Source organism: Pelobates fuscus, chromosome 4, assembly GCF_036172605.1.
Source record: "Pelobates fuscus isolate aPelFus1 chromosome 4, aPelFus1.pri, whole genome shotgun sequence".
NCBI classification, from domain to species: Eukaryota; Metazoa; Chordata; class Amphibia; order Anura; family Pelobatidae; genus Pelobates; species Pelobates fuscus.
In genome coordinates, this window is record NC_086320.1 from 166,809,422 (window position 1) to 166,833,855 (window position 24,434).

General features: G+C 40.5%; 1 protein-coding gene across 4 annotated transcripts in view; it reads right to left on the bottom strand.

Annotated features, from left to right (window-relative positions):
• DSP (desmoplakin) overlaps positions 1-24,434 on the bottom strand; it is a 62,147-nt gene that overhangs the window by 17,973 nt on the left and 19,740 nt on the right. For all 4 annotated transcript variants that reach the window (XM_063451752.1, XM_063451751.1, XM_063451753.1 and 1 more), the window contains exons 2-12: positions 18,072-18,168; positions 12,506-12,648; positions 12,222-12,426; positions 10,207-10,335; positions 9,866-9,916; positions 9,524-9,685; positions 8,265-8,369; positions 5,386-5,481; positions 4,214-4,339; positions 3,563-3,715; positions 2,809-2,963 (exon numbers count right to left, since the gene is read on the bottom strand). In XM_063451752.1, the coding sequence (XP_063307822.1) occupies positions 2,809-2,963; positions 3,563-3,715; positions 4,214-4,339; positions 5,386-5,481; positions 8,265-8,369; positions 9,524-9,685; positions 9,866-9,916; positions 10,207-10,335; positions 12,222-12,426; positions 12,506-12,648; positions 18,072-18,155 (1,409 nt within the window). In that variant the 5' untranslated portion in view covers positions 18,156-18,168. The remainder of the gene's footprint in view (positions 1-2,808; positions 2,964-3,562; positions 3,716-4,213; positions 4,340-5,385; positions 5,482-8,264; positions 8,370-9,523; positions 9,686-9,865; positions 9,917-10,206; positions 10,336-12,221; positions 12,427-12,505; positions 12,649-18,071; positions 18,169-24,434) is intronic.

A 24,434-nucleotide genomic window follows, 5' to 3' on the forward strand; every position in this document is an offset into this window, starting at 1 on the left:
AAGTGAAATGGGGCCATCTAGCTAGCACTTACATTGATTGTGTGCCTGATGTTGTTAGAAATGGGTCATACCCATAGGTGTGGACAGCACATTTAATTAGCTTGTGCCTATATATATATATGGACAAGCTAATTAAATGTGCTGTCCACACCTATGGGTATGACCCACTTCTAAAAATATAAATAAATAAATAAAAACAGGGGGCTGCACTCACCTGAGATGGGGTACATTGACATTGTGGCAGGCTTAAGCAATTGTATGATCATATAATGTAACTAAACCCCCATTATTTTTGCCTAGATTAGGTGTTTTTAAAAAAAACTAATACAATCTGTCAACATTGAAGTTGCTGTAGTGGATAAGTGAGTGTGCTGGATTTTTATATTTATTTAATTTTTTTTACATGTAAAGCAACACCCCTACCTCAACAACAACTTCAAGGAACACTATAGTGTCAGGAATATGTAATGTACTCCTGACACTATAGTCCTGATGTAGCATTTTGGATGACCGACCCTGCTCTGAATAGTTTTTACTCACCTTTTCTCCAAAGCCAGTTGGCCCTGCCAGGCTCTGCCTCCATGGCTGGTATCAATCTTTAGGATTTCAGCTAATACAATGCTTTCCTACGGGAGGCTATTGCCCATTTGTAGTGCCAATCAACACGTCCTCATTGAGATGCATTGAATCAATGCATATATATGGAGAATGTTCAGTGTCTCCATGCAGAGCATTGTCTGTGCAGCACTGGACTAGGAAGCACTTCTAAAGGCCCTCTTAGTGACTACCATTAGAGGTGTTACTAGGCATCAATGTAAAAAGCTAAAGTCACTAGAACCACCACATTAAGATGGTGACTATAGTGTCCCTTTAAGTACATTTAAGTTATTAAGGCAGGAGTGTCCACACACAGTTGTACCTTCAGGGGTTAAAGTGCCGTTCATGTGAGAAAAATGCAACAAAAAAAACCAAAACTTAACTTTTACTAAAAATATCATAATACAATTTACCATTTTGAAACACTAATATGTGTTCAGTGAAGTCTCCCAAATAAAACAGTACCCCCTATGTACAGGTTTTATGCGGTCTTGGAAAGTTACAGGGTTAAATATAGTGCTTGCGAATTAAATTCTCTGCACTTACTGCCTGGGTTGTCAAGCATGTCAATCAAATTTTAATTAATAAAATCACATAATTATGTTAATATTACTTAAATATACACGTAGAATTTTAATATATATACATTTAAATTCTACATGTATACTCATGTAATCATTAATGTAATTATATATATTTATCTACATACATATATTTGCGGTTATTTGTATTTTATATATAGATAGATATATATATAGAATGTCATTCTAAGTGTATTTTGTTACCAGTATATATTAATAACAAAGTACAGTTAGAATGAAATTACATATGTATATACAATTTATTTTAATGTAAACATTTTTTATTTTATTTATTATTGTAATTATACATATAGATATAAATATAATATATATATATATATATGTAACTTCATTCTAAGTGTATTTTAGTACTAATATATGTACTTATATTTATTTTAAAATACACTAAATATGACGTTACATATATATATATATATATATATATATATATAGAGAGAGAGAGAGAGAGATATAGATATATATATATATAGAGAGATATATATATATATATATAGAGAGATATATATATATATATATATAGAGAGAGAGATAGATATATATATATATATATAGAGAGATAGATATATATATAGAGAGATAGATATAGATATAGATATAGATATAGATATATATACATACACACACACACACACATTTAATAATGATTTTTTTTATACTTCCCACCAGCAGGGGGACTGTTTGACAGCCCAGACAGTCTCCCTGCTGGCAGATCCACAGCCAGCTATAGGGGGCCATGTGATCGCTCTTTGAGAGCGATCACATGGCCCCTGGGGGCCTGATTTGCCAGGGAAGGGCTGCCTGGGCTGTCAAGCAGTCCTCCCAAAGAGGATCGTGGTGGAGGTAAGTACCGCGGACCTCCTGGGGGCTTAAGCCATTACGGCGTTCTATGCCGCCGCAACGGCTTTAAAGCCCATTAGAATGGGGACGACATAGAACGCCGTAACGGCCTTAAGGGGTTTAACCAGCTTATTTACTCTCCTGTGTTTATTTACTTTTTATGGCTATTCTCTGCACCAGAAAACCCCTTCAGTGACTTACCTGAATCCAGCGCCGATGTCCCTCGGCGCTGGGTCAGGCTCTGCCAACGCTTCTACCCCCCCGACGTCAGCCAGCAGGGGAGACCTAATGCGCATGCGTGGCAATGGCCGCGCGCATTAGAACTCCCCGTAGGAAAGCATTATTTAAGCATTATTTGCATTAAATGCTTTCCAATAGGGATTTCGGCAACGCTGGAAGTCCTCATGCATAGCGAGAGGACGTCCAGCGTCGTTTATAACCCTTTTTGTGTTCTGATATACAGCCACTAGAGGAGGACTTAACTCTGCAAGGTAATTATTGCAGTTTATAAAAACTGCAATAATAACACTTGCAGCATTAAGGGTGGTGGGAGTTGGCACCCAGACCACTCCAATGGGCAGAAGTGGTCTGGGTGCCTGGAGTGTCCCTTTAATTTCAGAGCAATTGACTAAAGTGCTTTCATTTTTGGCTACTCTGGCCTTAAATTTTTAAATTCACTCTGAATTCTCACTTGAGTAAATAACCCTGTATGTCTTATGTAGAAGGTACAGTACGTATGTGTTAAATGACAAAAACAGAGCTGGAAACTTACTTGGTGGATAGATCCACTGCTCCAGGATTTGGGGGTGGAACAATCAAGCTGACAGAAGGTACAACCATGTCAAGGCCACCAGGGCCAGTCACATTCCATTTGCTGCGTTGGGAGTTGTTTTTCAGGAGACATTCATCTCCCTTGTGTATCACTTTCTACAATACATCACAAACCGATAACATTATTCCTGTACAGTAGCTACTTGCGCCTTAATTTCAGAAAAGAAAACACTAATAAAACGATTTTGCATGCTATGGATTCTATTTGTAAATAAATGCATGCCTTTTTACCAATTCAAATTATATTTATAGCTGAACTAAAGTTACAGATTTTGATCAAATTCTGCAAATTCAGATTCAAGTATCTTTTTCTTTATTCCATTTTGTGTACATTTTTAAGGCTTTCAAAGGTCAGCAACCATTCTAACTCATAGGGTCTCTTTACCATGATCGTGAATGCATCTTATCTAGGCTACTTGTATCTGCTCCATAGCACACACACAGGCTGAACCACTTAAACACATTCTCTAATCTTGAATTAGTTCAATTTATTATTCCGGATAACAGAAGTGTCCACATACTGGTTTTATTTAAAGCTGCATTCTCCTTAAGTCAACATTTCTTCACTGGAATGCAGTGCCCCCCTCATTCTCCCACATTCCCTTTCTTTAAAAGTTCAGATTACATTTTTAATCCCCTCACTCTCTTACCATGCAGTTCCTAGATTAGAGCAAAGAAACCCTCACAGTAATTACCTGGTCTTGTTTGTAGTCACAGAGAGCTTTGAGGACAATGGCCTTATTACTCTTGTAATCTGGGTTGCGTGGCTTAAGTTGCACAATCTTCTTGGATTTATTTACCAGATTTTGCACCTGTCTTTTATATTCATTAATTTTCTCTCGTTCTCTCTGAAAAAAAAATAAAAAGTACGAACATTAATTGGAAATAAGTCAGCTTTTTATTGCAGTAACTATGATGATATAATAGAAATGCATTAACATAGCAAATATACAATTTATTTTTTTTACAAGTGAGATTACACACACACACACATATATATATATATATATATATATATATATATATATATATAAATATAAAATCTCTCACTTGTAAAAAAAATAATTGTATATAAAAAATATATATATATAATATATATAGTGAAAAAATACCGGCACTCCAAGTTTTTCCAAATAAAAATCTTCTTTATTCTGATAAGTACATCAACGTTTCAGCTCCACTAAGGAGCTTTCATCAGGACACACCTTGGCCTGTAATTTTTCAATTTATATTATCTAGCAACCAGAGCACCAGGTATTTACTACTTTGATTGGAGTGCAGGGGGTTAAATATTTTTTATATATATTGATATATATATTTTTTTATTGAAATCCAAATTATTTTACCTCTAGGTCTTTTATCATTTCCAGGACACGTTGCAGTGACATAGATTTGTCACAAGGATACTTCTTTCTTATGGTGTCTTGGAGGTTCGTCAGATAAGTTTCTGTCCCTTGTGCCTCTTCAAAAAACTGGGGTGGTGGTGGGTAAATAAAGCATTAATTTATGCCATTACATGATTCACAGAAATAGATTACACAGTAGTTTGGAAGAAAAAAATATTTAGTGTTTGCTAGGAGGTCAGTAGATTTAATCAATTAACCAACTACTCAGTCTGCACTTAACACTAGTTAAGTAGCCATTGCTACATATCCTAGATTTATTACAGAGCAACATGAATAATGTATAGAAAAGCTCAAAATGCTACCTTGCATCTACTCAATATTTATGCAAAAGGCTATTAAAAGCAACTACAAGATATGAACAAGCTGACAGTTTCATAAAACTTGGGACACCTGGCTCAATGAAGACCCCTCACTCCCTTGGTAAACGTCTGATTAACTCAGATAATATTCTCTCTTACCAATACTCTACAACACTTAAAAGGTATCTTCCAACTTCCACTCCAGGTCTGGGGCCTTGGCTATGAACGCTTGGTCACACTGTCTTAATTTTGGCTGCTCAAGGGTCAGCATCTCTCTCTCTTCCTCTCTCTTTCACTCCTTCCACTCAGTCTTTTCCTCTCTTTCCCACATATAACATTACACTGTCAAGAACTAACCAGCTCTACATAACCATACATTTTTACGGGGTACGATCAAAACACCACTTACTCCTACCACCGCTAGACCCCGTAGCAATATTTGAAGCCTTCTCCCCCATAACAATACCCCACAAGCTTGACTGCCCATGTGCAGAGGCCAGGTTGTCAATATCCCTAGAGGGGCTGTGGTCAGGGCCAGTCTTCTAGTCCCTAAAGGAGCCCTTGCTAATGGATGGAAACATTCCTCTTCCTGAGGAACCTGACTGACCCTCAACTCACGCAGTCAGTACAACCGTCAAATTGTTTCTCATTTAGTTTTTATTATAACAGTTGTTGGTTCTGCATTGTAGCGCAATTCTGAACCCTGTCTTGACTTTATCGCATTGTTATAATTACAAAGAAAGTATACAAATAAAGAATCTTAAAAAAAAATAATAAAAAATACAGGAATATAGTACAAGCAGAATAACTTACCTGAAAATACGCAGCATTTTCTTTCAGGTGAACGTCAATGCACTTGGTAATCTGTAGGATCCAACTCCACTGAGTCTGTAGTGTATCCATGTATGCCTGAAAGGGACAGGGAACAAAAAGTTTTAAGTCTCATGGAACAGCATTGCTATAGAAAGTCTGTTATATTAATAAAGCGAATGGATATCAAATAAAATATTGTTTGATTAGGAGCTTGTAAAAGGTTTGTATGACATAGGTTATACTAGTATTCACTATTTACCTCATATATAGAGATAAAATATATAAAGACGTTGCTATTCAATAAGCATTTAAGCACATACTCTATTTTGTTATTACTTGAGAAGATCACAACGAAAGTAGAAGGTCTTTCCCTCTACCTGAATGAAGAATTAAAGAACTACATCTCTTTTGAATCTGGGAGAAGATAGTCACCATTCCTCCAAGCCAAACAAGTGAGCATTTGTGAAAGTTTAGCCTTATTGCCAAGTCTCTCATCATTCAGTCTTCTTGCCCTATAGATCCATACACTTTCTTTTCTACTCCCTTCTAAAGGGTTCAATGAGGTAGGATGTGCAGATGAAAACTATAAAATACACTCCCCTGCACGGAATTTTGAAACACTTTGTATCTTCCTGAGATGTTCTGCAAGTATATGCGGAATTTTCCCATGCATAAGTGACCACAAGCAGGTTATCATGACACATTTAGAATTGGACCCAGCTGCCAGAACATTTATTCAATACAAATGTAGAGAAAATACTTTAAAATTGGGTCTTAGAATGTGCATACCCCCATAGTGGCAATGTTTGTTAAATAAATTCAAGAAGGACGGTTTCTGACTGATTATAAATTTGCAGGATCTGAAATCTTTTTCAGAAATGCATCCCTTCTATAATTCAAAACTATCGATAGAAGATCCATTATTACCGTACTTATGTTTCACCATAGTAATTCATGGAACAGGTCACATCGTTATGGAATAGCCATTATTCTACAAACAGAATACTAACCACATCCAAAGTTGGTAAAATTACATATTATTCTAAGATCCAATAGACAAAGTTTTGTAAGAGCGTAGTATATTAACCCCTTAAGGACACATGACAGGGCGACATGGCCTATATCGACCAGTGGGAGAGGGACTTAGGGGAGCACCTAGAGGGGGTGGAATGGCAGGAGATCTGGGAAGCCAATCATAGATCTTCTGTGTGCGTAACGATGCAGGAGCAAGCAGTTAAGACGCTGTTTCGTTGGTATACAACCCCGGTTAAGCTATGCCACATGAGAAAGTGTCCTACAGACTTCTGCTGGAGGGGTTGCGGGATGAAAGAGACCTATATCCACATGTGGTGGGAATGCCCCCTGATGGTACGCTTTTGGCAACAGGTTAGAGATATGATGGCCCAGGTATTTTCCAGACCCCCTCCCTGGGACCCGTGGCTATACCTGCTCAGTCGAACAGTAAATGGGTGGACGAGACGTGAACAAAAACTCATTCATAAATTTACACTGGCAGCTAGGAGAGCAGTGGCGGCTGATTGGCTTAAACAGACCACGCCGGCCATAGCGGGGGTACTTAACAGAATAAGAGAGGTATACGTGATGGATGACCTGACGGCACGGGTTAGAGGAACGCAGACACAATTCCAAAAAATTTGGGCGCCCTGGGAAAATAGCCCCTGGTGCTAGGACCGGCAGCGGTATCGACAACTGCGATTACTTAGACTGACGACAGTGGGCCCCTAATGGCTCCCGCCCCACCCCGCCCCACGCCCTACCCTTCTACCCTTCTATCTTTGACCTCTCTCTTTCCCCCTTTTCTTTGTTTTTATTTTTATGGTTAGCATATATTTGCCAGAGGCTGCTGGGTGGGATCTACCCGGGAGACGTAGTCACTACTGCTGTGCATGGGCTAGGCCCTATCGGGAGCCCCACTCACCACAGGGGCCTCCTTGCTAGGGGAGGGCACGCGCTACTGCTGCTCTTAGGCCCGTATGCACTAAAGCTGCATGATATGCCCCAGGCTACATGTAACGTACTGATTATCTCTGCGAAGGGACGAATGGCAGCTGGCATAACCATCCAGATCTCGGGGGATCACTACGACAGCCTCTGATACGAGAGTGGGTTGTCATTGACCACCTGTATAGCTCATGTTTACAGATGCAGTTAGGTTAAGGCTACCTGTGTATGCTAGGGGAGTCGCCCTTGGCCTGCCGACAAGAATCACTGAACGCATAAATAAATAAAGGGGCTGGTCGGCCAGGAAAGCTCCACTACAGAGGGTCATACACACCCGCTGTCTATGTTTTTTCTTTTCTTAAAATATAAAATTGTGCAGTATGTTTTTCTATGCCATGTATATATTGTTTTGATGCTTGCCGCCTACGTCAGCTGTCGTGGCTACGTAAGCCCGTTGTTATGTCATGCACAACTATAAATAAAGAATTAAAAAAAAAAAAAAAAGGACACATGACGTGTGTGACACGTCATGATTCCTTTTTATTTCAGAAGTTTGGTCCTTAAGGGGTTAAAGAACAGCATGAATTGCTAGTATGATAGAGCGTATGATACTGTAAACATCTGTGGTAAGAGGTCTTGTAGGTCAAGTTTCATTCTTCATATGTCACAGTCAAGTCCATCAGGTATTTAAACTCTTCAAGCTCGATAAACAGAGCTCTATAATAGTGCTATATTTTCTTAAGAAAGGGGTAGGTTTCTCACCATTCTGCTACAAGGTGGGTTTGACAGGAAACTGAATGTTTTTTCCCATCAACAAACTTTTTATTGACAAACGTTTATTGGCGACAAACGGACACCATGGTTCCACAGGTCAAGTCTATTTCGGGTGTAAAATTTTCTGTTTAGTATACACTTACCTCAATCTTATCGGATGCTGGGTGATGGTTGGCGATCAGCTGGTCACTTTCCTGCTTGACTTTGTTGAGGTCTTTTTCTTTAACTTCCAACTGACTCATGAGTTTCTAGGTGGGAAGAAAAAGCAAAGTGATCATCTAGAGCAGACTCTTTTGCAAAATGGAATAATGAAGAAAAACTAAATCTGCAGAGTGCTTAAAGACTGACAAACTGCAAAACAAAGGTTAGTAGCTCTATCAAGATACACAAAATAAGTCCAACTTGTTTTTACAAGCTAGAACGGAGAGTATTTATAGGCACCAAAACGGCCCTTAATATTTTTTGCCCAGCAAGCGTCAAAGTGATTTTATCAACTTTAGATATGTGTAAGTGTTAGGAGATGATTAGAATACTTTGAATTCTCTTGCTATACACATGTCAACATAAAAGGACTTTGTAGGGTTAGGAACACATACCTGTATTCCTAACGCGACAGTTTTAAAGTCCCTCATTAGTTTTAGGGCTCCCCAGTGTGTTTGAAAACCAAACGAAAAACAAATAAATGTACTTTCCTTCTTTAAAGAGTCAAGTCTTGTTTGGCGCCGCTGTGACCTTCTCCTTGTATGAAGTCATTCAGGATGACAGTCCAATCCAATGCTCCTCAGAGGAACACTGGGGACAATAGGCACATGTGCGGCACTTGCGGCTATGTATCAATGTGTCTATGGTTCTCTTATAGAGAATAATTGAATACAATAATTCTTTATGTCCGACTGTAACGGCACTGCGAATGCACAATTGGCATCATGGTATGTTTGGGTATGAGAGCCAGAAAGTAACAGTCCCAGCTCCCATACCAAGAGGGCTTGGAGACTTGCCTTGAAGCTGCGCTTCCAAGACTTCTAATTATTATAATAAAAGATTTTTGGGGATAGGACAGAGGGGAGTAAGAAATGAAGGAACTAAAAGAACAATAAGATTTAATAATAAGAACAACTAAAGAGCAAAACAAAAACAGCATTGGGTTTTCATCGATAAAAAGGGTATTTATAGTTTGAATTTTAAGTAAACAAAATGTATTCATTAAACTGTAGTGAATTGAAAAAAGATTTGCAAATGCTGAGAAATTTTACAAAGTAGCACAATTCACTACATCTGAACACAATGGCTTTGCTGCCAAAAGGTAAGTCCCCAGAAAATATTTTAAAAATTGAACTTGCATTCAAAGCTGCACAGTATTCAAATGACCCAATGTCCTCTGGACAGCCATATACTAACTTACAGAGAAGGCCTCCTGCTTTCTCGGGATATCAGTGTTCCGGTCACTCCAATCATACACCAGCTCTTCCTCCTCACGGTCATTGATCCACATGATTTCTCTGGAGGTCGCTTGGATGATGTTCTGCAGCTGCCGCAGTTGATCCATTCTTTCAAAAGATGCTTTCTGCAATATAAACAAACAATCTTTGTTTTACGAGATAAGAATGGCAATTGCCATACATTATGGTATATAAGTAGATGCATTAATGTTTCAGTAGATTTTGAGAGGAGAGTTAAAAGTGAGGAGAAGAGGAAAAAGGGAAGACAAGAAAAAAAAAAAGAAAAAGAAAATAAACATTCTTACCAATAACGCATCGTATTCCTCCTCTATTTGATAAATTGCTCCCTTTTCTCTCTATAGAAAAAAAATAAAAATTAACCATTAACAAATTCACAAAGGTCAAACACTAAGATTATGCATGTGATCAGTATACAATGTAGATCAGTAAAAAGAGGTGAAGGTATTGTCAGTCTTTCAAAGACTAGATATAAAACCAGAACATTAAAGTAACACTCCATCATAACCACTACAGCATGTTGGAATGGCCTTATGCCCCCTAAGTAACCAAATCAATTGCTAACAAATTTGACAACTTGCATAAGTCATAGAAAAGATTTTAAAAAACAAAAACATGTAGAAATTACCAGATCAACTTTGATTTTGTCTAGTTCCCATCGGTATTCTGCAATAGCATTATGGAACACTCTGTGAGTGCTAATTTGCTGCTCAACTGAATTTGCGTCAAATCCCCAGTCCACAAGCTCCATCTGACGCTGTAAAGAGAAAAAAATATATATTTTTTTATAAACAAAGCAAAAAAACAAATACATTTCCTTTGTCTTATATTTTTATACACACACACGGATTACGGATGAACATTCCTTGACGCAGACATTCACATTTTATAAGTAACTGTCCAGCATTGTGTATTTTGGTGCCTTACAAATGGTAAATAAGTAAATTAAATCAATAAAGTAATACAGTGCATGTCATGGTTTTCATAAATACATCTCCGGTCTTGCTGGGATGTTTCTGGCCTTGTTTAGAGGAACACTCCACTGCCCAAATGGGCAAAACATTAGAAGAGGTGTTCAATGTATAAAAGCACATGGACAACGTCAAGAGGTTTAGTTGCTGTTCAAACCAAAACATCATAATGTTGAAGAATTGTAATCTAAAATAGGTTTCAGTATTTCAGGTACTGTGGATATCCTGGGACATTTATACACATAACTGTTTTAGTGCAGTGGTTCCCAACTCTTGAATCCACACCAGCAGCCCAGGAAATGCTTAAATCCTGTACTGTTCGAGTGCCAAGGACTGGGTTGGGAACCACCGCTTTAGACTTCAAAAAGAATGGTGGGGGGAAATTATAAACATCCAGCGCACAGAAGTGCTGCGAGTGAATGAAAATGCATTTGTATTAAGACTTCAAAGAAGAATGGTAAGTCTGGTTCAAGCAGCCAAGAAGACAACAATAATTGGAATAATCATACTTTTCAACAGCACTATGCAGAATAGCCTAGCTTCCTATCCAGTATTATACCTAATAAAGTGGTTATTGAGTATGTATACACACAGTAGATTCACTTTCTAGCTGTGGAAAGTTGTGCCACTTAATCAAAATCTCATTCAAAATAAGAAGGATGTTCAGAAGAGGAACGTATCATTTGTGAAGAAACATGCTATACTAAGATACACCTACACCTGAGGGTTAATGGCATCAGTTCAAGAAGAAAAAGAAATTAAAAACTCATACAGCCACTAAGAACTTCACAATCCACCAAATGCCAGACTAGACATATGAGTCGTGCATTCTGGCTAAGAGCCGAAACAAGAATTTGCTTCAACAAGGCACAATCACACAAGCTAGAAATGTATTCTTCTGAAGTCGTTCACATCAGAAAATGTAATAACAATTTGAATGCAATGTGATTTTTTTAAGGGAAACCATAAAAAAAAATAAAAAATTACAGCAGAATGTCACTGCAGTTGTACTTCAAAAGATATTATAAGTACCATAACCACTTCAGCTCACTGTAGAGGTTTTAATAGCAGGAGTTCCCTGGTTTTGTCTCACAGAAAGCTGTCAAGCCATTTATAAACAGTTTAACACTTGCTATATTGTGTGATCACTCTCCTGGTCTGCACGGATATGGAAATTTAAATTTATAAGTACTTTGGATTATTAATTTGCTGAGAGCTGACAGTACCAGGGGTCTCCCAACACCATAGCCATTACTACACATTAGAGTGGTTATGTTGATAGAGTATCCCTTTGACCATCACTGCCTTATGTCAGAGCTAGATAAGAATCATGAAAAATGCAGTTCAGCCAAGTTCAGACACTGTATATGGTCAAAACCGATAAATATATCGTGATCGAATTAGGGACAGCCCGATTTTCCTAGAAACCCAGTTATTAAAGGAAGCCTTTCAGTTGCCTAAAGAACAGGTGTCCCCATTACCAAACGTATGCTTCACGTGTGCCCTGTGTTTAAACGAACACTTATAAATGCATTGTACGCCAGTCATATCATTGTCAAATGTTACAAAAACAGGTCGCTCTTCCGACCTCACCACAGCAGATGGGAGCATACACAAAACAGAGCAGCTTTAGTAAAAAGTAAAAAAGAGACAATCTTTAAACTTCACTTACCCTGTGTTGTCGTATCTGATTTAATGTTTCTGTAGTGGTGCGCTTTGTGTAATCATCCCATCCTGACCCACTCTGCGATGAAAAGCCGCCACCACCACCACCACCACCACCACCACCACCACTTGCTCCCCGAGATCCTTTGCGCATGCGAGAACTTTGAATTGCTTTATGAAGGGCACGCTGTTGATCCTGAAGCTGAAGCATCCTACAAAATTTAAAAAATAAAATGAGTTTGAGCCATTTCAGACCTCGGTCACATGTAAAATGTTTGTGTAGAGGATTACCTCCTAGTATAACCATCACATTGGTGGCCCATGTTCATCATTTCCCGTATCATGCCATCAGCCATTTCCATCTGCTCATTGGCAATTCCAAGAGCCTCATCAACTTCCTTGCTTCGAATCTGACCATCTCCAGTTTTCATTTCCTGAAATAATTTGATATAAAAAGTAAAATTTAATATCTTTGGTCTGTGTTTGTATTTGGTTAAAAAAATAAATAAATTAAAAAAGGAAAATGTAACTTCTCCGGCATGTACACCATTTAATAAAACCTTGAAGGGGAAACACAAGTTGAAGGACCACTATAGTGCCAGGAAAACAAACTCATTTTCCTGGCACTATAGGGTTTTTAGGTCCCTCCCACCCTCATGGCTCCCCTCCCGCTGGGCTGAAGGGGTTAAACACTTTCCTTTCTCCAGCGCCGGGCTCCCTTGGCGCTGGGGAACTCTCCTCCCGCTTCCGATGTCAGCGCTGAATGCGTATGCGCGGCAAGAGCCGCGCGCACATTCAAACAGTCCATAGGAAAGCATTTCTCAAATTTTCTCCAATGAGACAGCCACTAGAGGCTGGATTAACCCTATTAGAAACATATAAGTTTCTCTGAAACTGCTATGTTTTCAGCTGCAGGGTTAACCCTAGATGGACCTGGCACCCAGACCACTTCATTGAGCTGAAGTGGTCTGGGTGCCTATAGTGGTCCTTTAAAGGTGAATTTCTTTTACATAATATGATCTTTTTTTTTTTTAAATTATCATAAGCCAGTTGAGACCAGATAAATCCAGGGAACACAATGCACATGACAGAAGAAATAATAACAACGTTGACTTTCTCCTCTTCTCTGTAAGTTTCCTCTAGATTGACTGCCAGTTTTAAAGGACAGAGCTTAGAAAAATGATTAACAGAGAGCTAAGATGGAAGCACCAAATAGCAGGATAATTTGGTGTAGCTTTCTAGATTTAATTTTATTTTTGTCAGCTCACAAATACAGATTTGTTAAATATATATCAATTAGTAAACCAAATACTTAAAATTCCTGGGATGTGACAATGCCCCTTTATTTCAAACTCCATTCCTAAATAGATTTGTGCTAACCTTTCAAGTTTGGCTTTCTATTCCTAATTTCCGAGTCTTTTATGCACATATTCCCATTGTTAATAATAGATGCCACATTTGGCATCATTAACGCTATATGCAAACTTCGCTCTAAGCATTAACATTTAAAGGGACACTCTAAGCTGTAGTTGTTCTGGTGAGTATAATCATCAGGGCCGGTGCTAGGATTTTTGACTACACAGGCGAAGATGCATTTTGACGCCCCACCCCACGCCTCTCCCCAAAAAATAAACAATGCATCTTCACCTCTGTGTCTCGTAGCCCCCTTTTGAATTTCTTAGCCCCCATTAGTGTTGCATATCCAACCTCTTCAATGTCTTACCCCTTTGGCCCCTTTGTGCCCTTTAGTGTGTCTCCTACAACCCCTCTTATGTATTTCTTACTTCCCCGCCAGCCCAAGTCTGTCTCTTTCTTCCCCTCAGCCCCTATCTATCTCTCTTTTTTTTCAGACATGGATACAGGCAAAAATACATACATTCACAAATACACAAACATACAGACACACAACCATACAAGCACACAGACATAATTATTCAGGCACACAGTCACAAAGATATACAGACACACAGTCATAAAAGGCACACAATCAAACAAACACAGTCATACAATTTACACATACAGTTACATTGTCGTGCAAACACAGACATACATTCATACAGACACAGACATAAAGAAACAGAGAGGCATATAGAGACAGACATACACACACAGACAGACAGACATATATACACACAGACAGACAGACATATATACACACAGACAGACAGACATATATACACACAGACAGACAGACATATATACACACAGACAGACAGACATATATACACACAGACAGACAGACATATATACACACAGACAGACAGACATATATACACACAGACAGACAGACATATATACACACAGACAGACAGACATATATACACACAGACAGACAGACATATATACACACAGACAGACAGACATATATACACACAGACAGACAGACATATATACACACAGACAGACAGACATATATACACACAGACAGACAGACATATATACACAGACAGACAGACATATATACACACAGACAGACAGACATATACACACAGACAGACAGACATATACACACATATACAGACAGATACACACATATACAGACAGACAGACAGACATACACACAGACAGACATACACACAGACAGACATACACACAGACAGACATACACACAGACAGACATACACACAGACAGACATACACACAGACAGACATACACACAGACAGACATACACACACAGACAGACAGACACACACAGACAGACATACACACACAGACAGACATACACACACAGACAGACAGACACACACAGACAGACAGACACACACACAGACAGACACACACACACAGACAGACACACACACACAGACAGACACACACAGACAGACACACACAGACAGACACACACACAGACAGACACACACACAGACAGACACACACACAGACAGACACAGACAGACAGACACACAGACAGACACACACACAGACAGACACACACACACAGACAGACACACACACTGACAGACATACACACACACTGACAGACAGACACACACACTGACAGACAGACAGACACACTGACAGACAGACAGACACACTGACAGACAGACACACACACTGACAGACAGACACACACACTGACAGACAGACACACACGCTGACAGACAGACACACACGCTGACAGACAGACACACACGCTGACAGACAGACACACACACTGACAGACACACACACACACACTGACAGACAGACACACACACTGACAGACAGACACACACACTGACAGACAGACACACACTGACAGACAGACACACATACACACACACTGACAGACAGACACACATACACACACACTGACAGACAGACAGACAGACAGACATACACACACACTGACAGACAGACATACACACACACTGACAGACAGACATACACACACACTGACAGACAGACATACACACACACTGACAGACAGACATACACACACACTGACAGACAGACATACACACACACTGACAGACAGACATACACACACACTGACAGACAGACACACACACTGACAGACAGACACACACACTGACAGACAGACACACACACTGACAGACAGACATACACACACGCTGACAGACAGACACACACGCTGACAGACAGACACACACACTGACAGACAGACATACACGCTGACAGACAGACATACACACACACTGACAGACAGACATACACACACGCTGACAGACAGACACACACACTGACAGACAGACACACACACTGACAGACAGACACACACTGACAGACAGACACACACACTGACAGACAGACACACACACTGACAGACAGACAGACAGACAGACACACTGACAGACAGACAGACATACACACACACTGACAGACAGACAGACATACACACACACTGACAGACAGACATACACACACACTGACAGACAGACATACACACACACTGACAGAGACATACACACACACTGACAGACAGGTTCAGGAGGGTGGCTTACCTGGGATCCAAAGTGCTGCCTGAGGTAGTTGGGAGTTGGAGGAGCTGGTCCTGCCCAGCCCCCCTCCTCTCTGCCTCATCTCTGCTCTCTTCTTGGGGGGGACTTCCTCCCATGCTGAAGTGAGGGGCCGGCGGTAGCTCTGCCCCTGCTGGGCGCCAGCCGCGCTGTGTGCTACAGGGGGAGCAGGGATATGACGTGTTCATATCCCCGCCCCCTCCACACAGTCCGCGGCACTGCCGGCTTGCGCTCGGTCACGCTACAAGAAGTGACCGGCAGGAGAGGGGAGCTGTGCGCTTCCCAACCTCCTGCTGGTCACCCGGACTTTTGCACCCCCCGGGCCGGTGCGCCCTAAGGCGGCCGCCTGAGCCGCCTTATGGACGCGCCGGCCCTGATAATCATTATATGCAGGCATTTTCATGCAGTGTTTACATTGCCCCTATGGACACCTCCAAGTGGCCACTCCTCAGATGACCACTGGAGGTGCTTCCTGGCTCAGTGCTGCACAGTAGGCAGCAGTTCCGTTAAGCGACTCCACGCTCTGCATAAGGACGCTGAATTTTCCTCATAGAGATGCACTGATTCAATGCATCTCTGTGAGGAGGTGCGGATTGGCCAAAACAGTGTTTGGCCCTGCCCCTTCGCCAATTGGGAAAGCATTGGATTGGCTAAAAATCTGCAATTCTGCTGATGTCAAACCCATGCGGCGCTGGAAATAAGGTGCGTTTTATCAACTTTTAAGGGGGTGGGAGCAAGCTACCTAAACGGTGGGTTTTGCACTATAGTGTTAGGAATACATTTGTGTTCCTGATCCTATAGTGTTCCTGTAATGTACAATTACATGCACACGCAATGTACGGTAATAAATCACCTATTGATCTGAAAGGCGGCATGGGGAACATATCAAATTGCTAGATGCAGAATCTAATAACCTGTAACCTCATTTCCAAAAAAAAAAACACCTTAAAAAAGAGGCAGTCGAAAATCTATATAAAATTTAGGGATTCTTTACTTAAAGGATCACTATAGGGTCAGGAACACAAACATGTATTCCTGACCCTATAGTGCTTTGCCCACCATTAAGGTGGCTTGTACCCCCTTAGCCCCCCTATAAAAGTTTAAAACTTCCCTTATTTCTAGGGCCGCGCAGGTCTGCCAGCGTTGGCTCCGCCCGCTTTGTGAAATCACCAAAATGGACGATTTTTAGCCAAATCAATGCTTTCCCATAGGGAAGTGTTTACATGAAAATGCCTGAAGGGAGCCATTATACTCACCAGAACAACTATAGTGTCCCTTTAATATATTAAACACAAAAAAGTAATGTTGAGATCATCATTGCCACTTCCAAGAAGGCAATGAAATAGGCTATACCAGGCTTGCATTTGGGAGTTATTTTAGCCATAGTCAAAGCTCACAGTCAACAACATTTTGAGCATGGTTCTAAAATACTATTTTTTAAAGTCCTAACCTATAAGCCAAACCTACAAGTCTCATACCAACACAAATGCACATAAAACAGAATTTTGTTTTGATTCACAGTTCCAAATCAGCATGTGTTGATTAGGTGTGCATATTCCTAAAGGGTCATTGCATGAATGAATACCAGTAGTAATGAGAGAGGAGGGCCAATTGCTTGTGAACGCAAGGGTGTGTTTGTAACCCCATTTCCCTCCCTTTATCAGCTGCTCTATTCCTCCTCAGGTCACAGGCCTCCTTCCTCTATATGACTATGGATGTGGAGAGGGAAACGTAGTTTGTACATTAAGGGTCAGGATAATTTAAGACCAACCACAAATCTATTTCTGACACTAAATGTTCCTAATTTTTGCCCCAGACTTGCAGCTTATTATAAAAAAGGGTGGGCCTTATATAGTCATGCAACAGAAATGTATTTTCAAATTAGCATTTTACTTACATATTGCACTATATTTTCAGCTTGCATCAGGTGGTCAGATATAGTCTGGAACATATCCTGAATGGTGTTGGAGCGCCGTGACATGGTACTAGCTTGCCTGTGAAATTAACAAAATTACAAACGTTTTCATCACTTGTAATGTTTCCGGATAACCATCTTAAGATTTAAAAAGGCGTTCTAGCCAATAGCATAAATACATATATTTTGCAATATATTCATGCACTTTCCTGACTGCACATTTAAAGAGTAGGTACAACCCTTTTCTTGACAAGGTTTGTTTAGTTTTATGATGCCATATTGGGCATAATTGATCTTGCCCACCCACTTAATTAAACCCTGTTAAATAGATTAAAACTTCCCTCAAATCAAACCTGGTACGAGGTACTCCACGCCCCTGGTCCTATCTTTGTTTAAACATCCCATCGGTCAGTACACAGCCTCATCGGTGGTCCATTCAAATACTTCTGATAAAGAAACATTTGATTTGACCATTTCACCAGCTCACAGCACATACACGTGCTCTGAAGCCAATAAGAGGAGGGAAGGTTTTAATTATAAATGTAAAAACAAAAATAAATAAAAAATGTTGAGAACTGAGGGAGGTGGGGCGGGCTGCTTAAGGCACGTGTACCCGTGTGCCTTGGCTAGTTGCACATGACTGTAGATTTCTCTGCATGTGCATCATTTCAAGAAGAAACACTACCATGACCATTTCTAAAAGCAGAAGTGGTCATGGTGGTTGGAGTCGCCCTTTGACTCTGAAATTAGCCAAATTTTGTAAAACCTACTTCTTAAATGTGTGTAAAAACTCAATATTTTGCAAGTGAAAAAAAATTTAAAAAAAAAAAAAAAATCGCCAAACATAAATATTCCTTAAATGTTATACATATACTGGAATTACATGTAATTTCACTGAAAACGATAAGAAAAAAACACTACCAATAAGACAAAGATTATAACTAAAGAAAAAAATAAATAAAACAAAAGTACAACAAAGTCAAATGTCACTTAGTAGCCAGATTCAGTTGGTCAGAGAAGGCTATTCACACATACAATTCTTCATAACCATTGAATGTCTGCTCTATATGAACAGAGCATTCACAAATCATTGCATGAAAGGATCATCTCCTAGGCCACTAACAAGTTGTTCCATCGTTCAGACAGTGGGTTATATTTTCATAGGACACATTCAGAAATGCTTCACGCAATAAAACCTTAAGATGTGGATAGTAGGACAATATATTGTCAGCGTAGTGTCCAGAGCATGGGCATCAGGAGACGTGGAGGAGGCCGTAGGAGGGCAACAACCCAGCAGCATGACCGCTACCTCCGCCTTTGTGCAAGGAGTAACAGGAGGAGCACTGCCAGAGCCCTGCAAAATGACCTACAGCAGGCCACAAATGTGCATGTGTCTGCTCAAACGGTCAGAAACAGACTCCATGAGGGTGGTATGAGGGCCCGACGTCCACAGGTGGGGGTTGTGCTTACAGCCCAACACCGTGCAGGACGTTTGGCATTTGCCAGAGAACACCAAGATTGGCAAATTCGCCACTGGTGCCCCGTGCACTTCACAGATGAAAGCAGGTTCACACTGAGCACATGTGACAGAGTCTGGAGACGCCGTGGAGAACATTCTGCTGCCTGCAGCAGATGAGATCCTCAGACCCCTTGTGAGACCATATGCTGGTGCGGTTGGCCCTGGGTTCCTCATAATGCAAGACAATGCTAGACCTCATGTGGCTGGAGTGTGTCAGCAGTTTCTGCAAGACGAAGGCATTGATGCTATGGACTGGCCCGCCCGTTCCCCAGACCTGAATCCAATTGAGCACATCTGGGACATCATGTCTCGCTCCATCCACCAACGTCACGTTGCACCACAGACTGTCCAGGAGTTGGCAGATGCTTTAGTCCAGGTCTGGGAGAAGATCCCTCAGGAGACCATCTGCCACCTCATCAGGAGCATGCACAGGCATTGTAGGGAGGTCATACAGGCACGTGGAGGCCACACACACTACAGAGCCTCATTTTGACTTGTTTTAAGGACATTACATCAAAGTTGGATCAGCCTGTAGTGTGTTTTTCCACTTTAATTTTGAGTGTGACTCCAAATCCAGACCTCCATGGGTTGAAAAATGTGATTTTCATTTTTTTTTATTTTTGTGTGATTTTGTTGTCAGCACATTCAACTATGTAAAGAACAAAGTATTTTAGAAGAATATTTAATTCATTCAGGTCTAGGAGGTGTTATTTTTGTATTCCCTTTATTTTTTTTGAGCAGTGTATATAAACCCTAGATCCCTAAATTGATTAATTGATAAAATGAGTGAGTATCTCCAGCAAACTTGTTTCGTACACATAACAGCCACAACATTAAAACTATGGACAGGTGACATGAAAACCATTGATTATATTGTTACAATGGCACCTGCCAATGGGTGCACTATATCAGGCAGCAAGTGAATAGCCAGTTCTTAAAATGTAATGGGTTGGAATCAGGAAAAATGGGCAAGCAAAAGGATCTGAGTGACTTTGACAAGGGCCAACTAGTGATGGCTAGATGACTGCGTCAGAGCATCTTCAAATCAGCTAATCTACAGGGGTGTTCATGGTATGCAGTGGTTAATACCTACCAAAAGAGGTGCAAGCACGGACAAAACAATAAACTGCTGTCTGATTCATGTGCGTCCAAGGCTTACTGATGCACGTGGGGAGTGAAAGCTAGCCTATCTGGTCCAATCACACAGAAGAGCTACTGTAGCTAGAATACCTGAAATATGTTGGCCATGACTGAAAGGTGTCAGAACACACAGTGCGGCCTAGGTTGCTGTGTAACTACAGACCGGTCAGATTACCCATGACGACCTGTCAAATGCCGAAAGTGCCTTCATTGGGGACGTAAGAATTGGACTACAGAGCAAAAAATAATATTTTTTTTAAATTTTACAAAAAGTTGCCTTGTCTGATCAGGTTTTCTTTTAGCCCAGATGCATGGCCAGGTGCATCATTTACTTGGTGAAGAGAATGCAGTTGGGTGCACTAAGGGAAAAATGCAGATCAGCAGAGGCAGTGTTATGCTCTGAGCAATGGTTTCCTGGGAAACCTTGGGCATTCATGTCGATGTTACTTTGACATGTACCACCTACCTAGAGATTGTTTGCACATCACATACATCCCTCCGTGGCAATGGTGATGATCACTGACGGCAGTGGGCTCTTTCAGCAGGATTGTGCACACTGCAAGAATTATTCAGGAATAGTTTGAGGAACATTACAAACCATTCAAGATGTTGCCTTGGTCTTTAAATTCCCCAGATCTCAATCCAATTGAGCATCTGTGGGAGGTGTTGAAACAACAAATCTGATCCATGAAGGCCCCACCTGATAAGGTCTTGGTGACAAATACCACAGGACATGGTAATAGATCTTGGGGAGTCCATGCCTCAATGCATCAGAGCTGTTTTGGCTGCACAAGGAGAACCTACACGATATTAGGCAGATAGTTTTAATGTTGTGGCTGATCAGTGTATGTTTGTTTTCATATGGTCAATTTGATCAGGACCAGGTACCATCTGTAGACCATCTTCTAGATTTGTTCTAGATGGAAAGTATAGTATGTCTACACTCCTCTGTAATAGCTGCATTAACACACCTAATCTTTTTCACATCCATTGTCTTTTTTACCAGATTTAATATACATTGTGGGACAATATGGGGAAACATTTAACAGATAACATTTTAAGAATGGAAACCCTATAAAAGCTTTTAAAAACGTGAATAAGACGCCTATAGAGGATCAGGGATTCTGAGTGATATGTGTTATAAATGGATTTGTATAAGAGCAAGGCTGTGGGTCTCAGGTTTTATTTTATATCAAACAGGATAAATTATCAGTTTTCCCATACACGTGGAGCTGGAACAGGTGAGCAATTCCTGCTTCAAACGGAGGCCTACAATCAAATGCAGAGATTAAGAGAGAGAAACACGTATAGGTGTTTCCACAGAGATGGGGTTATGAATACACAGGTTATATCACCAAGTGTACCAGGTTTTCAAGGATAATTGGATGGTCTGGAGAAAGTTGGATAGAAGTTGTCTGGTGTGTTTTAGTAACAGATTTAAATATTGCACTCTTGTCCACAGTGAGCTTAAAGAGTCCAAGAGAACCCACTGGGGTGGGGATTTCAAGGAGTGTGCCTTCACCATACCTCTCATTTGGCAATAGGCTTTTAGATTCGGTAAATATCTCAAGGAATTATCAGACATGAAAAGGCTGTTTCAACATCTAAAAGACATTACTAAGCCACCCATATGTGATTTGTTTAAAAGATGTAACAAATTCCAAACTTCCCTGTTGTCGTAGGCTAACCCACACAAAGTCCTCCAGATCATCATGAATGATAAATGGCACTATTAATTGGCAAAAAATTTAGCATACATTTCACCATCAGTGTTTAACCCCTTAAGGACCAAACTTCTGGAATAAAAGGGAATCATGACGTGTCACACACGTCATGTGTCCTTAAGGGGTTAACAGAGAGACATGGGACTCAGATTTTGACACTTCCAGGGTTATTCACTAAACTCAAAATTTCAATAATTAAATGTGAATGGAACCAATAGGGCAAAAATAGCCAAGTTAAGGCTCTATTTTTTTTTTTTCTTCTTTTTAGAGATAAGCAAATTTTTGCCACAGTTTTCACATTCAGATTTAATTCATGAATATTCAGAATTTAGTGTCTCTGGAAATTTTTCTGGCTTCTGCCAAATGACAACATTGGTAGGCAACATTTATGGACACAGTTCTTTTTTCCTCCCCATTTGTATTTTATTGTAGGTTACACTTACAAAATGCAACATTTTTGCAGTATTAGAGTAGCCAAAGATGATGAAAACAATAGTATAATAAGTTATGCAAGAGGCATTACACAGATCTTGGTAATTTTAATCTTTATATGAGTGGCCTGTAACTTGTGTCATGAGCTAGGGTTAACTGGTTTGGCATGTGCCCGACCCCAAGGTATGAATAATCGGTAGGTAGGTAGGTAGAGGGAGAAACGACTGTAGGTGAAACAAAGTAAAATGCCTAGGAGCTCTTATTTGTAGCTTAACTATATTCTCACACAATACTGTGATCTTTAGGCTATGTGAATCAACACTAACATCCTTGTGCAGCATCAATAGTGTAGGAGTCAGCTAGTCAGTATAACCAGTAGTATAAGAGTCAGCACTTTGCGCTTTTTCCAGCCTTACGGTCTTCTATTCTGCTAGATTTAAGCAAATTCAGACGCGAGAGGAAGGTCGTCTGCTCCCCAGATGAGCATACGGTGACTGTACTATCTCCTATACTTAATTGCAGCATCTCATAACTGTCTAGCAACCGGTGCCAGCTGCCTCTTTGCTGCCAGCGCTGTGAATGGGAGGTCTCAATAGATAGCTACATTACAGCCCTCAAAATATGTTTTGTCACTGTGATGATGTCTCTAGGAGCGTAAACGGGAGCAGCTGCAGTTTTTCGGAATGCCAAGGTTACATTTCCCTTGTCTGCACCTTCCTTGACACCCATTGAGGTTAGTAGACGTAGTAGGAAGGGTGGTAAGGCATCTCCTCCAACTGTTTCTGGCACCCCCCGAGGCGGATGTTCTTCCAGCACTGTTACTGTTCTGGTAAGTCTCTGAACTTGTTGACAGAGGTCTTGGAACTGGTCTTGGGTGATCTGCATCCTGTGTTTCCTGGCACAGTTTTGACGCAGGGTCCCCAGTTCAGCTTTTGTTCCTAGTAGGTCTGCTTTCCGCACGCGTCTCATTTCCAGCAATACATTTTTTACATCTCCTTTCAGTGCTGTTGATGAGTCTTCCTCTGAGTCGCTCTCACTGTAGGGGCCACTCGGGATGCCTCTGAAGCTTCCTCCTTGCTTAGCTCCGCCATCTTACTAAGAACCAGGGGTGTAAGTCTGTCAAAAGAAAGGCTTATGTCTGGAAATTGACATGCCTCTTGGGTGCTTTTTTTGCGCCCTTTTGGAGCTTTTCAATGATAATTATCCTCTTTTTTTATACTCTGGGACAGTGCTCCTCAAAAGCATGTCTTTCTTGCTGTGCAGTCAGCCACGGCCCCAAACAAAAAAAATCTTTTTGAAATACAAAATTTTAAAACCCGTCCAGCCCAGGGCCTTTGTTGGAGAAATGTAATTGTACCGCTAACTGTTTCTGCAGATACCTGTGCTATAAGGCTGTCTCTTTGAATCTTTTGTAAACACCATTCCCCTTCCTGATAATAACAGTCTCCAACCTGAAAAGCTGAAGAATAAATATACAAAGTTTCTTTAAAGGAACACTATAGTCACCTAAATTACTTTAGCTAAATAAAG